This window comes from Dermacentor albipictus, chromosome 2 (assembly GCF_038994185.2).
Source record: "Dermacentor albipictus isolate Rhodes 1998 colony chromosome 2, USDA_Dalb.pri_finalv2, whole genome shotgun sequence".
NCBI classification, from domain to species: Eukaryota; Metazoa; Arthropoda; class Arachnida; order Ixodida; family Ixodidae; genus Dermacentor; species Dermacentor albipictus.
Window position 1 is genome coordinate 30,804,957 of NC_091822.1, and position 14,978 is coordinate 30,819,934.

A 14,978-nucleotide genomic window follows, 5' to 3' on the forward strand; every position below is an offset into this window, starting at 1 on the left:
GTACCCGAGTTTTTCAAGTCTTTGACGGAGGATGGGGTGCCACAAGAGTTTCAGCAACTACAGAGGGAGGGCATTCTTGAGCCAGTTGGCTCTTCAGCTTTGGCTGTGCCTACTGTTCCAGTAGATAAGGAGGATGGCTGCGTCAGAATTTGTGGAGATTTAAGATTGCTGTTAGTCCAGTGGCCACATTGGAAAAGTACCCAACTCTAAGAATTTAGGACCTTTGGGCCATGCTGTCAGAGAGTGAAAAGTTCACCAAACTGGATTTGAGGGATGCCTACCAGCAAATAGTTCTTGATGAAGACTTTAGGAAGTATGTTACTATTTCCACATATGTGGGGCTATTTCAGTATATATGTCTTCATTTTGGCGTTTTATCAGCATCCGTCCTGTTCCAAAGAGAAATGAAGAACCTTATTCGAAGACTGCCGCATGTTGCAGGATATTTCGTTGACAGATGTCGATTAGTCACATCTGGCTTGAATGATCCAGAGTACCATAGCAACCTCAGTGCTGCTTTCTCTGTACTTCGAGACGTTGGACTCAAGTTGAAATTTGACAAGTGTCACATTTTTGTGGCACAGGTGGAGTACCTAGGGCACATCATAAGCAAAGAAGGGCTATTCCAAGTTTGAGCCAGGTGTCTGCAATCCTTCATACACCTGCACCCCATGAGTTCAAGAAACTCCAAAGCTTTCTGGGGCTTGTGAATTTCTCCAGGCGTATTCTTCCAAACATTTCTGGATACCTCTGCCCTCTGCATTCGCTTCTCATGAACGAGAAAAAATAGGTGTGGGGAAAACAGGAAGAAGATGTATTCAATACGGTGAAGCAGTTCATAACATCAGCTGCAGTCCTAGTACATTTCGATCCAGAGAAACTACCATGTCTCAGTTCTGCTGCATTTCTGTGATCAGTGCAGTTGTGACACGTTGAGAAGCTAATGGTCGAGAACTGCCCACTGCTTTTGACTCCAGAAGAGGCATTAGCCTTCATATTCGGTGTTGAAAAGTTCTGCCAGTACCTGTGGGGCATTCCATTTACTGCTTACGAGGATCATAAACCACTTCAGACGGGCACAAACTTTTGCTTACAAGTACAAGCGCATATACAAGCCTAGTGTGGACTTTGGTCATACTGATGTCCTCAGTAGGTTACCGCTGCCTACTGTGCTGATCTGCCTGCACCTGCTCAAATTTTCATGCTTGAACAACCAGACCTGGAATTTTTGTCACCAGCTGTTGCAACACAAACTACAAGAAATGATCCCCTCCTGAGTCACGTAGCTCTCGCGCTCCTTCGAGGAAATGGGCTTCTAGCCGGACCAGAGGGCAATGCATTCACAGCAAGGAGCAGTGAACTCAGCCTTCATGAAAGCTGCTTGCTGTGGGCTTCCAGGGTTGTTATCTCAATATCTCTGCAGGAAAAACCCTGACTCTTTTTGTTGGGCATTCTGGCACTGAGTAAAGCAAGTCGATTGCCAGAAGCCACGCCTGGTGGCCGGGAATCGATGGTGACATTGCTAAGAGCATAAAGAATTGTGCAACATGCCAAGCATACGAGTAGACACCTCAATGCATTCAGTACATACCCTGGCCATTTCCATACAGGCCTTGGTGATGGCTTTACGTTGACTTTGGGGGCTCGTTCTTCAGAAATACATTTTTTTGTCACTGTTGACACATATTCAAAAATGGGTCAAAGTCTGTCCGGTGGCATCAATGTCAGCGGATGCTGTCATCACAGCATTGTGGATAGCATTTGCGCAGCGTGGACTGCCGGGGCTCATTGTGTCCAATAAGGACCAACCAGCCTTTGCAAGTGAGCAATACTTGGAATTCCTTACACAAAATTGGATATGTCGCATGGTTGGACTGCCCTACCATCCAGCTTCAAATGGTGTGGCAGAACGCGTCATACAGACTGTCAAGAACAACACGCTGCTGAGACAGCTTAAGCAGAAGCTGCATGCCGACCAAGGGTGCCGTTCTTTTCCACTGCCAAATGTGGGAGACAACGTACTTGCAAAGAACTTCCGTCAAAGCCCACTGTGGGTACCCGCATGTGTCGTGAGAACCACAGGTCAGTCAGCAACTACAGTCGGTCTCAGTGATGGCACTGTCTGGCATAGGCACCGTGACCACCTACGTTCTCAACACGAAGAAGTCTTCGCACCAACTGCTGGAGCATCGGAACCTAAACCTCCTACTATACCAGGCGTCGATAAACGCCTAACAACTATGGACGGCACTCATCCGGCTGTTTCTGCAAACTTGGAGCCAGCCGTGAATGTGACTGGTGACACAGAAGAGACTGCTGTGAACTGTCCCAACTCAGTATGGAGCACACCACGGCTGTGCGCCACTTGCGCCACCCTGTAAAGGTGGAGAAATTAAACAACATGGGATCAGTTTTCAAGCCCGATCTTGAGTGTACAGTCGTGTTGTAGTTCATGTCATTGGTTCCCGTTCCTTGAGCATAACCATTGACAGTGACCGCTGAGTCAGTCTGCCTCTCAGAACTGCTTTGCTACACTCGTAACAGCTACACAGCAATATACTTGCACACTGTCTGCTACACTTATGTTTTCTTTAGCCGCAAGTGCCTTGCTTTCTCAGCAGTCACAAGCGGCAGCTGAAGGCTTTGGATACTAACCACTCTGGAAATGTGGGGATGCTCGGCTTTATTGCATACCCTCTTGTTCAATCTTTTCTGTGCGTCCCTTGGTACTAACTTCCCTGCATAATATTCACGTCAGTGTGGGAGCCGTGCTTGTCATAGCAGTTATGGCTATGTGGCACCAGCACAACACTGCCAGCACCGCATGTTGCCATGGGTGGTATGGTGGTATGCCTTTTTAGTTTCAGGCTGTTGGCACCTGCAGACTGAGAGTTTGTCCTATGGCAAAACAACACGGTTTTTTTACAGTGGCTCCCCTGTTTGAGTACAGGCTATGTGTCACGCAACTTGAACAGAACAGATAGAAAATGGTATTTGGTAGTTATTCTACAACTGCAACATACGTGAACAAATTTCTGCACATAATTTCATGACATATGTTAGTGCGTACCTGCGCAAGCAACCTAACTGCAACACAACCTGGTGCATCAAGGTGCAGCAGGAAAGCCAAGTTGCAGGTAAATGTCATAAGTGGCACAGCTTAGCCCACATTCCAACAGCATATCGCACTGCACACAACAAAGCAGGTCCGCGTAAACATGGAGAAGAGAGGAGCTCACCTCGCGGACATACTGGTTGCTGTCGCCAAAGCAGAGCAATAGATGCGGCAGCACGTGCACTACGTACGGCTCAAAGAGGCGCCCGAGCACCGAGCAGAGCATCTCGAAGGCCAGCAGGGCACCTTCCTTGCGCCGGGCGTTCTTCTTGTCCTTAAGACAGAAAAGAAGGACAGAGACAACCATCAGAACAGCTTCTTGAAACAGCGTCTTGAAATGGTGAACTATGAGCGCAGTCGTCCCATGCAAGCAAGGGGGCAGGGGGGCAGGGAAGCAAGCAGGCAATGAAATGAAGTACGAGTGAGGGGAGAGGGGAAGGAGAGGAAGAGAGGGACAGATTAGCGAGAGTCTCCTTTTCTCTGCAATCAAAACTTCCTGCCGAAATGCTATGCCCGAAGAAGCTGCTGAACCAAGCCCAAATTAAGGAATGCAAACGCAAGCTTGTCGAAGTCTCAAAAATGACAATGTGTCTCACGTCGTTCAGGCCTCACCAGCTCAGTCGAATCCAATTATATTGATCTCACACACACACACAAAAAAAAGAACTACCAGTTTGGTACAGGGCTTAATTCAATGTATACATTCTAAAGAATTGGACAACATAAAAGAACATACCATTTGTAACAGCACTTTATTGATAAAATGGACCTGCTTTAGGTTTGCCGTGGCACAAAATAGTCCGAAATCTTCTGTTTCAATATCTTCATTGCCTGGAAGAGCATGCATTTTTCCACTTTGCCCAAAGACTGAGAGCAGCTGACGCTGCAGCCTTCCATGGTCACACAGAAGCGCTTATACAGGAGGAGCACATGCATCATGTTGCGGCAGGCGGGCACAGCATCCGAGTTGTCCTTACTGTTTCCTTCACTTGTGTACTAATAAACGACATCGGCGATGCCGTCCTCATTCGCAAACTCTCCTGTGATCGCAGCACCTTCGTCCAAAGACACAAACTTGCTGACAATTGAGCCATCAGCAGCTTTTGGAAATGCTGACACTTGCTCCAAACTTCACCAAAACTGGCGATGGCTTCGTCGTATTCATCGGAAAGCTTTAGACTGTCGCCACCGGGAGTGCAGAAACCATTCTGACGGAAGTAGTTACGGATTGATACCTTCTTAAAGGGCCCCTCACCAGGTCTGGCCGGATTGTTGCCGGATTCGAGACCCTTGTTATGTAATAAACGAGAAGAAAGAGGTTTACCGGAGGGGCCCAATCTTTACTAGTATAATTTATCGTTTATTCATTTAATTTATTAAGCAAGTAATTTCCCCTATGTTGCCCTTGGTAATCAGTGTTTGTTGGCTTCTTATGATATTGCTGAGTTTATGTATTTCAATGTGCTATTTTTAAATATACATCCAGTTTTCTTGCCGAGTAAATAACTTTCCAGAAATTGAAGAAATTCAGCTTAATTGCATAATTTGCTTGGAGGTGAGCTATCTACCAAACTATACATGGCATAATAAATATAGACATATGAAAATGATGTGGAACTAACAAAGAGTGCAAATAAGCAAGAATGGTGTTATAACCCAATTTTACATCAAATGAGAACATTGCCAACTTCAGTGAGAGAAATCCATCTAACTGCTAAAAAAGAGAAACATTTTAAAAATTTTCTAATAAATGCAGCGACGTTATCTCGCTTATTTGCTTGCACTCTACACAGCTTTGCCTTTCTGGAAAAAAGAAATATAGTGATAGCACAAGTAGAAGCAAAGATAGCGCACCTGGAATACGGCATCATCATTAAAATTGTGGTTTTGAGAAAGCAAAAAACATTTCACAACTGATATATTGAAAGAAAGCTTCAAAAAACGGCACCAAAGGCCGTCAGTTGGCACTAGGTATAATTCATGGCTGTTGCCGGTCGACGACATAGCATGCATTGCGAGTATGTTCACTTCAAAAGGATTGTACGTTTTTGGGCCCTCAATTCCCCATGAGCTCCGTCCCGATGCAACTTCACTGCAGATCTCGCAAACCAGTCAGTTTAGTGGCGAGACTGTAATCCTGATCGCTCCGCACCAGCTACGCAGAACCAACGCGAGCATTACACAAGAAAACACCGAGAAGAGCGTTCACTTCTGCAAGTCCGATGACAACGTGCGGAGAAGCGGCCTTCGCGAACAAGGTCGGATCTTCAAACAAAATGCTGGATCTTTAGCTCCGTGGCCATTGTAGATGCAATCTTGTCGAGCGCAGCTTTCTCATGTGCTCTTATCTTATCCACTTCCTTTTCAGTTACGACAGCAGTGTTCAATTCTCACGCGAGTGCAACCGGCGTGTGGATATGCGTTATCCGGCAAAGCAGTGAGGCGTCGACGTTCGGCGACGGTACGACTTCAGTGGTGAGCTGGCGAGTATCCTGTGCTGACTGATGACGGAAACACTTTCGGAAGTTTACTGAATCTCGTAAGTTTCCGCCAGTAACGATTCAAGGAACGAAACTTCGTCACACGCCCAGAATAGCCAGCGTCGCAGTTGCGAGACTAAGATAGAATGACGGCTGCTTTCGACGTTTAAGCACTCGTGGTCCTTGGAGCCAATCGGGGCTCACCATTTTGGTTACATGCTCAAACTGGCCAATTATAGCATGCGCCGTAAATTTGTTTCTCGTTTTCTTTTGTGACTGCAGCGCCTGCAGTGTTGCTGACCGACGAATAAAGAAAGCCAGAAACGTGATCTTTCAAATGATACCAAAATGGTGCTTGCAGAGCGTGTAGTTATCGAGTTATGCGCAACGAAAATCGGGGGCGATTTGTCCCCAATTTAAAGGGCAACACTTGCGGATTCACACCTTTAGATCACGACAATGGAAGAACTATGTGGTATTTTGTTATGAAATTTCAGAGATAGGCACGGAAATGCGTCAGGGACGCGGAAAATAAAAATTGAAAATTCGGATTTCGGGCCAATTTTCAGTCTCAAAAACCAGGGTCCCCTCATAATTCGAACTTCTTGTAATCCGAATAAATTTTCGAGCCCCTTCGAGTTCGAGATTCAGCTGTACTATGAACTTCAGAAAACCAAGCTATTTACAATAACGATCGTTATTCAGTTTCTGTGTCATGTTAATGCCTGATTGCTATGAACTAGACTTGTGGACAACTTTCTGTGGCTGTGAAGGAAAAGCTTCGGAGGCAAAGTGCGCACACGTGAGAGTGCTTCTGAAAAGAGTCCTGTGTTTTCATCCACATTAGCTTAAGCTGGGGAAGAGAAAAGAAACGCCTTATTAGCAACAGTTAAACAAGACAGAACACACCACTGAAAGTAAAAGTTCCTTATTTTGTGGCTTTTGTGTCTAGGCAAATGCGAAACTGTTGCAAGTGGAAGCTGCGCAGATTCAGTGACTGTTTCGAGCAACCAAAAGCCCGGTCAAACGCTGGCAGACGACTTGGCACGGTAGCAGATGCGCAGGGGTCATTGGGGGTCATCTGCGCAGGGGCCATTATGGGGTCATTGGCGATGCCTCGAGGCAGCACCAATGACCCCATAGATTTAATGTGTAAAGACGATCAATATTCTGGCCAGCTGCCAGCTCTACATTTGATTATCCGCACTCCATCCATGGCTGTAGCACATGCCGACTCTGCCACCATTATCTCCTGGGGCAACCTCAATGAGACATCAAGTATGGCCTCAGAGATCCCACACTAGTGATAATCCCTGAGGCCTTGCCTTAGTCGCAGCACTGCACCTCCGAGATTTAACTGAAAATGCTTATCTTGGAGGCTTTGCCTTATTTGGGAGGTCGCATCGACATCGCGATCATCACGTTCATTCTGGCACCAACGCACATGGTCCGCTCTTGTTTGCTGAATTTGCCTTCCGAACAGCATTCAGTCATTCTGTGCATGTTTGTTCATTTAGTATGTGTTCTAAACAGTGCTCTGTTCACTCCAAGAAGTCTTGCTCGTGAAGTTATCGACAGTCTTCGTGAAGAGACACCAACGGTGCCCTCGCAGTTCGAGTGTGCGCAGCTCCACAACTGAAGAGCCTGAACTGCCGCCTACCACGAGCTCAAATGTTGTGGGGATGCGCGACTCTCGCGTGTCCCCTAATATCTTGTTTTCCCACATAGCCTCCATCTCCTGCACCGCGGCTTTGCCGCGTGGCCTGGCGCCTGCGGTCGGAGTGGTTGAAGCGCAGTACGAGAGATGGCGCGAGTGTTGCGCTGCGGCGGGGTTACTTGGGCTCAAGGGAGAACACGCTGTCTCTTGGGCTGCGGGTCGAGGTACGACGCGGACGTCCCGCGCGTGCACTGATCCATGCTTCTGCGAGACCGCCTCGCGTGGGCTCCTTCGAACGCACCGCCATTCGCGTAGCCATACGCACAAACAACCAGGATTTGGGATCCAGCATGGGGCAAACATATTCGCTCATTATCTGGTCGCGGTGAGTCGGACTTCTAGATTTGTCGCGTGCCCATCGGCATGTTTTGTGGATAGCAACTCGGCTAGCAGGCATTGATCTATTAAAGGTGCAATAAATGGCCTTGTGATTGTTTGCACTACTGTGTTGTCGTTCCTTTGTCCCAAGAGCATGGGTGTGAGAACCCCACAATACAGACATCTTTGGTGACCTGCTAGGCTGCAGTGTGCCAATGCTTGCCGGCGTTACATTTGAATACTTTGCAGATGTCGACAGCACGGTATCGTCGTATGCCAAACTTAACGATGATGAAACAATTGAGCAAGTGAATGAACCACTTCTTCCTTGCACAGGGGCCTTAAAAGTTAAACAAAGTAATTTTTTGGGGGGATACATTCCCTTTTTTGGACATACGATAGATTGGACTTTACATTCCCCGTGGTGTTGCAATTATTGGTCGTCGACTGAATTCGTAAATCTGGGGATTCTTAGATTTTTGTGTATCCTTAATGGCAGCTGAAACACTAGGCTAGCAGACAACTGCAATAACATGCTAACTTGGGCTATTTGGTATGTGTCTGAAGAAAACGAGTAACAGTGCTGGACAATGGGACATGACTGAGACAGACAAAGTGCTAACGATAAGGTGCAGAAAGCGGATGCCGTGGTGCACGAGTTTGGAAAGCCTGAGATGGTGCCCAATGGGAAAACGCGGGAGAGATTTCTTTTTTTCATCTACTGCAGAGGCGACGGTGCATCGGGTATTGTGAGCGCATGCTCTGCCAAGGCAAGTGTCGCCTAGCAACGGAGGTGCGTCTGTTTTTTCTTTCACACTTCTTTCTGCAGCCGGACTAGCTATGACCGTAGAGAAATGTAACCTCCGTACTCACAGAGATGCCACACGATCGCACTTTCTGGACGGTGTCCTTTCTTTTTAGCTTCCTTTTTGCCAGCCATTTTCTCAGCGTCTGCTTTGTGCGCGTCACTCTTACTATATGGTGCCTTGGTGGTGCGTGGTGGTGGAATCTATGGAAAATAGCAACAGCATGGGCCGAGAGCCAACAGCGATGTTTCCATTGATAACTCATATGGTGACAACTTATGAACTGATGGGTCGATGGGTGGAATGGTTAATTTTGGGGCTTTCCCTATAACAATCTTTCAAAATAACAAACAATTTACTGCGGTCCTCTGAAGTTAGTTATATCGAGATTTCACTGTAATTGGTATTCACAGACCCCTACTTCACACACTGTGAACACACGGCAGAACCCACATTTACTATTTGCGATGCACGATGTTGATTTGATCAATACCATTCTCTTTACAAAAGTGAATTACCTTGTTTATTCGAATCTAGGCAAATAGCTTTTTCAATAATCATATGTCAAACTCTAGGATCGGCTTAGATACAAAAATTAAAAAAAAATGCGCCAATTTTTAATTGAAATTTATAAATATGGTGCATAGCTAGCACCATCTAGAAAAGTCAGTATCGCAGTCCCTACTAGACGTGCTAGTAGCCAACTGAGTATGTGAGCAAACGTCGCCATTTTAACCCATGTGTAATGAGGTGCCCTTGCTGCATTGAAAAGGAAAGGTGAAGACAACAACGATGACGACGAAGGTGCAAGTATGATCGTGCAATGACAGCAGAAAAAAGGTTAAAAAAAGAACCTCCGAAGAGCCGCATGGCGTGAGTGTGGAACGGGGGAGGGGGGCCTGGGTGATACAGGAATCGGAGCGAAGAAGACCCACAGCGGAAGAAGCAGCCTGTTGGCCCATGGGTTCGGGCTCCTGCCTATGTCTGGTGTTCCTGAGCCTACGCCTCAATGTCTGAAGCTGGCGTTTGTCTGCGAGCCATGCTCTTAAGGGGGGACACGGGTCTTTGGGACGAAAAAATAGCAAAAAAACTGACTTTCTGAAAATAGTGTTTCTGAAATCTACAGCTCTTTTTACACAAGCAGATCGAATTTCTAAACTATTTGATCGGTATTTTAGCCACAGCATTAATTCATTTCATAGATACTAGCAAAATTTGAGCTGAAATTAATACTAAAACGGCACTTCTACGAAACAGAGCTACCGTTTCACGCATCGTAGCGTGGACATCTTGGTCTCATATCAAAAAGTGGTCTTTTTTCTTCAATTTCCCGCCAACGCAGGCTCTATGCAGCCATTGGATTCCTTCAGTTACCGCACCAAAGAAGGGTCCCAGCGCGCTCTCTTATTCTTGTTAAGTGCATGTGACTTGAGGGCGCCATACAATTGGCAGAATTCTTTTCTCGTCGTCTGCTCCCCGCTTCAGTCGGCCGTGCGCCATCTGCCACATTGCTCTAGCATCAGTGTCTGCTGCATAAGGCCCATTTGGGAAGAAAATTCCACACGAGGAAGAAGTTTTGTGGAACAAAGGTGCGACGTACATTGATTCAGAACTGCAAGAAGCACTCCGCAACCCAGCAAAGCGTCGAAATCGTGGCGCCCGCCGGTGCTATCGCCGGTCTGATCGCCGATAACGCCGATGTAGGCCTAGGCCTAAAAAGCCCTTCGACCTCATCGCCTGCCGGAGGTACCAAAGGTAGCGTGCGTCACGACACGAAGTTTCTGCAGCCCGCATAAATAGAGGAGGGCAAAAGGAAAACGCAAGAAAAACTGCAGCGGCCCTCATCAACTCCCGTGACAGAGAGGAAGCGAGATTTACTAGGTGATAGCACCGATACCGCGGCGCGCCCGTTGACGGGACTGTGTTTACCGTTGACAGTTTAGATGCAGTGAACACTTTGCTTGCGGTGGCCAATTGCAACATATGTAGTGGGGGCTTAAATATAGTCAGAGAGGAGCATGAATATGGACTTGCTGTCAAGTTGCTTCTTACATGCGTGAACTGCGGTGTGGTGTCGTTGTACTGGAGCTCGCAGCGCGTACTCGGTGCACGAAAAGTGAACCCGTTTGCTATGAACGTTCTCGCCGCTCATGCAATGCAAGCAACTGGAAATCGCCAAACAGCCCTGAATGATGCGTTCTCAATAATGAAGATAAGCCGTCGCGGACTCCACACGAAGACATGGCAAAGCTACATCAAGGGAAAGCTGGCACCTGCAGGCGATCGCATGGCCCGCAACCTGACAAGCGAGTGTGTGCGGTCAATGTGCGATCTTTACACCGAATTGTGCCTTAGCAATCCCGGAAACATAGCAGTGTCGTACAATGGATCATGGATGATCCGTGGACATTCCTTGCACATCGGCGTCGGTACCGTGATTGAACTGTTCACTGGTTTTGTTATTGACTATGTTGTCTTGAACAATTGCTGCGCTGCATGCGAGCGGGGCCCTAAAGAAGATAATCCTTCCTTCGAAGATTGGAAGGCCAGTCACCAGTCGCAGTGCCAGAAGAACACTGACAAGAAGTCAGGACAAATGGAAGTGGAGGCCGCTATTATTCTTTTCAGGAGGTCTCTCGAACAGCACAACCTTCGCTACACCACTGTGCTCACGTGATGGAAACAGTCGCACGTACCTTGCCTAGCAAGAGAAAAAGGTGTATGGATACATAGAGGCTGACAAGGAGGATTGCGTAAATCATGTGCAAAAGTGCATGGGCACAGCTTTGCGCAACCTTGTAACGAAGCACAAAGCACCGGGCTTTCAGAGCCTTTGCGGAAAGGGTCAACTGACAGCAGACCTTATCACAAGGCTGAGCGTGTACCATGGGTGGGCGCTGAAAACACACAAAGGAGATATGGATGGCACGCACAAGGCAGTGATGGCTATGTACCATCACATCACCTCCAACGACACTGTTGCAAACCATACACTTTGCCCAATTGGCCCCAACTCCTGGTGCCGTCAAAATGCTGCACAGGCCAAGTGCGAGCTTGTACCGAAACATCCTCGCAACTTGCCTCCTCATGTTTGCCGGGCCTTACTCCCCCTATACAGTAGAACCTCGTTAATTCGAAGTCTGTCGGACCGCGAAAAATCATCGAATTAACTGGGTTTTCGAATGATCAAAAATGGACGAAAAACGAGAAATAATTGTACGAAATGTGGCTGTATCAACACTGCACCTTTATTTCGCCTGAAAAACGGTCACTTGATGTACTGTACCGTACTTATTTACACTCGTCTAATGCACTATCTCAATAAATTTAATCTTCTTTCTCCATTCCAATTTGGTTTTAGGCAGAATGATTCGACGGAATTGGCATTAATTAACTTCACGGATAACATTAAACAATTTACTTGACGAAGGGTTTGTTGCAGGAGCCATATTCATCGATTTAACAAAAGCCTTTGACACTCTAGATCATTTTATTCTTCTGTATAAGCTTGAATCTTTCGGTATTACTGGCCCACCTTTAAATCTTATTCGTAGCTACTTGTCTAACAGGCCTCAAGTAGTGTATCTTAATGGCCAATTCTCTTCTACTAACGTAATTAACTGTGGCGTTCCCCAAGGCTCTATACAAGGCCCATTGTCGTTCTTATTATTTATAAATGATCTACCTAATGTACTTATCTATTGTAACTGTTTGTTATATGCTGATGATACGACCATTTACTCATCACAGAAATTGCTTACCGCGCTTCAAGACACACTTAACAATACTCCTAACAATGTGTATTCCTGGTGCACTGGTAATAAACTTCAGATCAATCCTTTAAAAACAACCTTTGTACTATTTCATAATCCACAAACGGTGATTTCTTCTCCAATAACTGTCTTGTTATATACTTATGTTATACCGACATCTGATACTGTAAAATTTCTGTGCATTATTCTCGACAAACACCTTAAGTTCAATAGCCATGCCAACTCGCTAATAAAAAAGGTTTCATTTGGCATCCGCATTATCATTAAAACACGTGCATTCTTCCACCCTCATGTTATTAGATCGTTGTATCACGCTTATATTAACAGTCATTTATCATACTGTTTACCTTCATGGGGTAATACATATGCCATTCATCTCAAACCACTTCAACATCTTCAAAATCAGGCAATAAAATTAATGACCTTTAGCTCATTCCGCTGCCATTCTTTACCTATCTATCAACATCTTAACGTTTTACCCATTCAACAGCTGTTCTATCATAAGTAGTCACTCATTACATTTCGTCTCTTTCATCGTGAAATAACCTTAGACAGTCTTCCTTTTGATAACCTCATGAACAAAAATAATACTAGGTTTTCAGAACGCAATAATCTTCTATTACCTAAAATCAGATCTAACTAAGGAAAATTTACACTTCGTTTCTATGGTATTTCACTTTGGAATCGCATCCCTGTTAATATTAATTCATCTCTTTCATTGCAGTTTTTTAAACACAATATGAAAAGAATACTGTTAGCAGAACTATCTTTTCATTTGTCATAAATACATTTTCATATTTATTACATTTTCTTTACATTACTTGTATTATTGTATCGTTAGGCTTCATATTTCTGTAAAACACTTTGTATTTTTCTTTGTTCGTAATATGCAGAAGAGCCAAATTTTTGTTACAGATTACTAGATATTCCTGCTTATGATTATTTATTGTGATATTACTGTATAACGCTGTTTTTAATATATATCTAATTGTCTTCTATTTATTTGAACTTGTTCCCTATGAATTGTATTTCTTGACGCGTTTTTTTTCTTTTGTTTTGTTTGTTTGTTCGCCCTCTATTTGCTGCTCTAATACTCTTATGCACCCACTAATGATAGGAGGTCCCCCTGGCAGTTTCTCTCTGGGACCTCCTGATGCTGTATATAATATGTAAGCCCGTTTCTTGTACATGCAATAACAATAAACTTGAACTTGAACTTGCACTATATTAAGGTGATTCGAATGTGATTCGAATGTAAGTCGACCCCTCCCCCATAAAAAGAAAAAAAGAGAGAGAGAGAGAGAGCATACTTGAGGGCGCATTCGATAACGAAAATTTATTAGTAGCTGACATGGTCACTGGACTACTCATCTTCACTAGTGCTGCCATCCTCATCGTTGCTACGGTCCCACAGCGCGCCGTCGTCCCGCAAAATTTCACATTTGGCAAATGACCGCACCACGACATCTTGTGGAACAGCAGCCCACGCCGAATGCACCCAACCACATGCAGCCGTCAGGGAGGCTCTTTTGACAGGTCCGGTTGGCGTAATTTCGCGGTCTTCTGCCACCAGCCACTCGTACTCAGAGCGGAGCAAGTCCTTAAAAGGCGAAGATCTGGGCTTGCTTCATGACCATGTCGCACTTCACTGGCAGGGACCGATTGTGCATTTCAGCGATGTACGCCGCAAGCTTAGCCTACAGCTCCGGAAAGCGTCCAGATTTCGGCACGTGGGAAATTGCTCACTTGCCGTCACAAGTGAAGCTGCATCGCCACTCTCGCACCACCTGTTCATCATCGAACTTGTGGCCCGCTGCGCAGTGATTTGTTTCTTTGGCGTAAAGGATGGCAGCTTTCTTGAACGCTGCTGTGAATGAGTGCCGAATGATTAGTGGGCCTAGAGCACTCATGACGACTGAGGAAGCATAGAAGTAGCACGTAGCCGGCAGCCAAGTGGAACACGTCAAACACTTTCGTCAAACTATAAAAAAAGCTAAGCGCAACAGGCAAAGAGAAATCCGCGAGCAGTGCTCTTCCATGAACTACCAATACTCCCCGCAAGCGCCGCCATTCTGAGGGTGCCGCCGCAAATAAAACGAACAGCGGCGCTTCCGTAAACTACCGACACCTCCTCATGAGTGTTATGTGCACTGTAAAACTCTCAAAAATGTTGAAAAACCCAACCGAAAAGCGAACAAACACGCGAGATAGGGAAAAGCTACGGGTAGGGCCATAGAGCAAACATAATATTCTAACTATGTTGTAGCTCCCATTGGCCTCGCTTTTTTGGCGGTGCCATGCTTTGGTTTCGATTGTAAGTCGACCCCCCCACTTCAGATTTTCAAATTTAAAGAAAGTGGTCGACTTACAATCGTGTAAATACGGTAGTCACAGATGCGTGACTGCTTGGCGCGGCAGTTAGCCGCACTGTTGGCTGCGTCCTCCAGTCTGCTTACAGTGCGCAGCAATTCACTGTCACCGCCGCGGATCACGGAGGCACGGAAAAATCACGAAGGCCATGGTTTAAACTGACGTATTATCCAGATATGGGCACGCTGGCTGTTCAAATTATCCGGCAAAATTTGCATGCAAAATGTTGGGACTGCCGAAAACCTCCGAATTACGCGGAATTTCGAATAAACCTAGTTCGAATTAACGAGGTTTTACTGTACGAGCGCTTGAGTGATAAAAAACTGCTTGAAAGGCGCCAACAGGGAAAGGCCCAAAACAACAACGAGAGCTTCCACTCAATGATCTGGGGCCGTATTC

At 45.9% G+C, this 14,978-nt stretch overlaps 1 protein-coding gene across 2 annotated transcripts in view; it reads right to left on the reverse strand.

Annotated features, from left to right (window-relative positions):
• Positions 1-14,978, reverse strand: part of l(3)80Fj (lethal (3) 80Fj) — a 372,965-nt gene that overhangs the window by 137,947 nt on the left and 220,040 nt on the right. For both annotated transcript variants that reach the window (XM_065426472.2, XM_065426473.2), the window contains exon 32: positions 3,240-3,389. In XM_065426472.2, the coding sequence (XP_065282544.1) occupies positions 3,240-3,389 (150 nt within the window). The remainder of the gene's footprint in view (positions 1-3,239; positions 3,390-14,978) is intronic.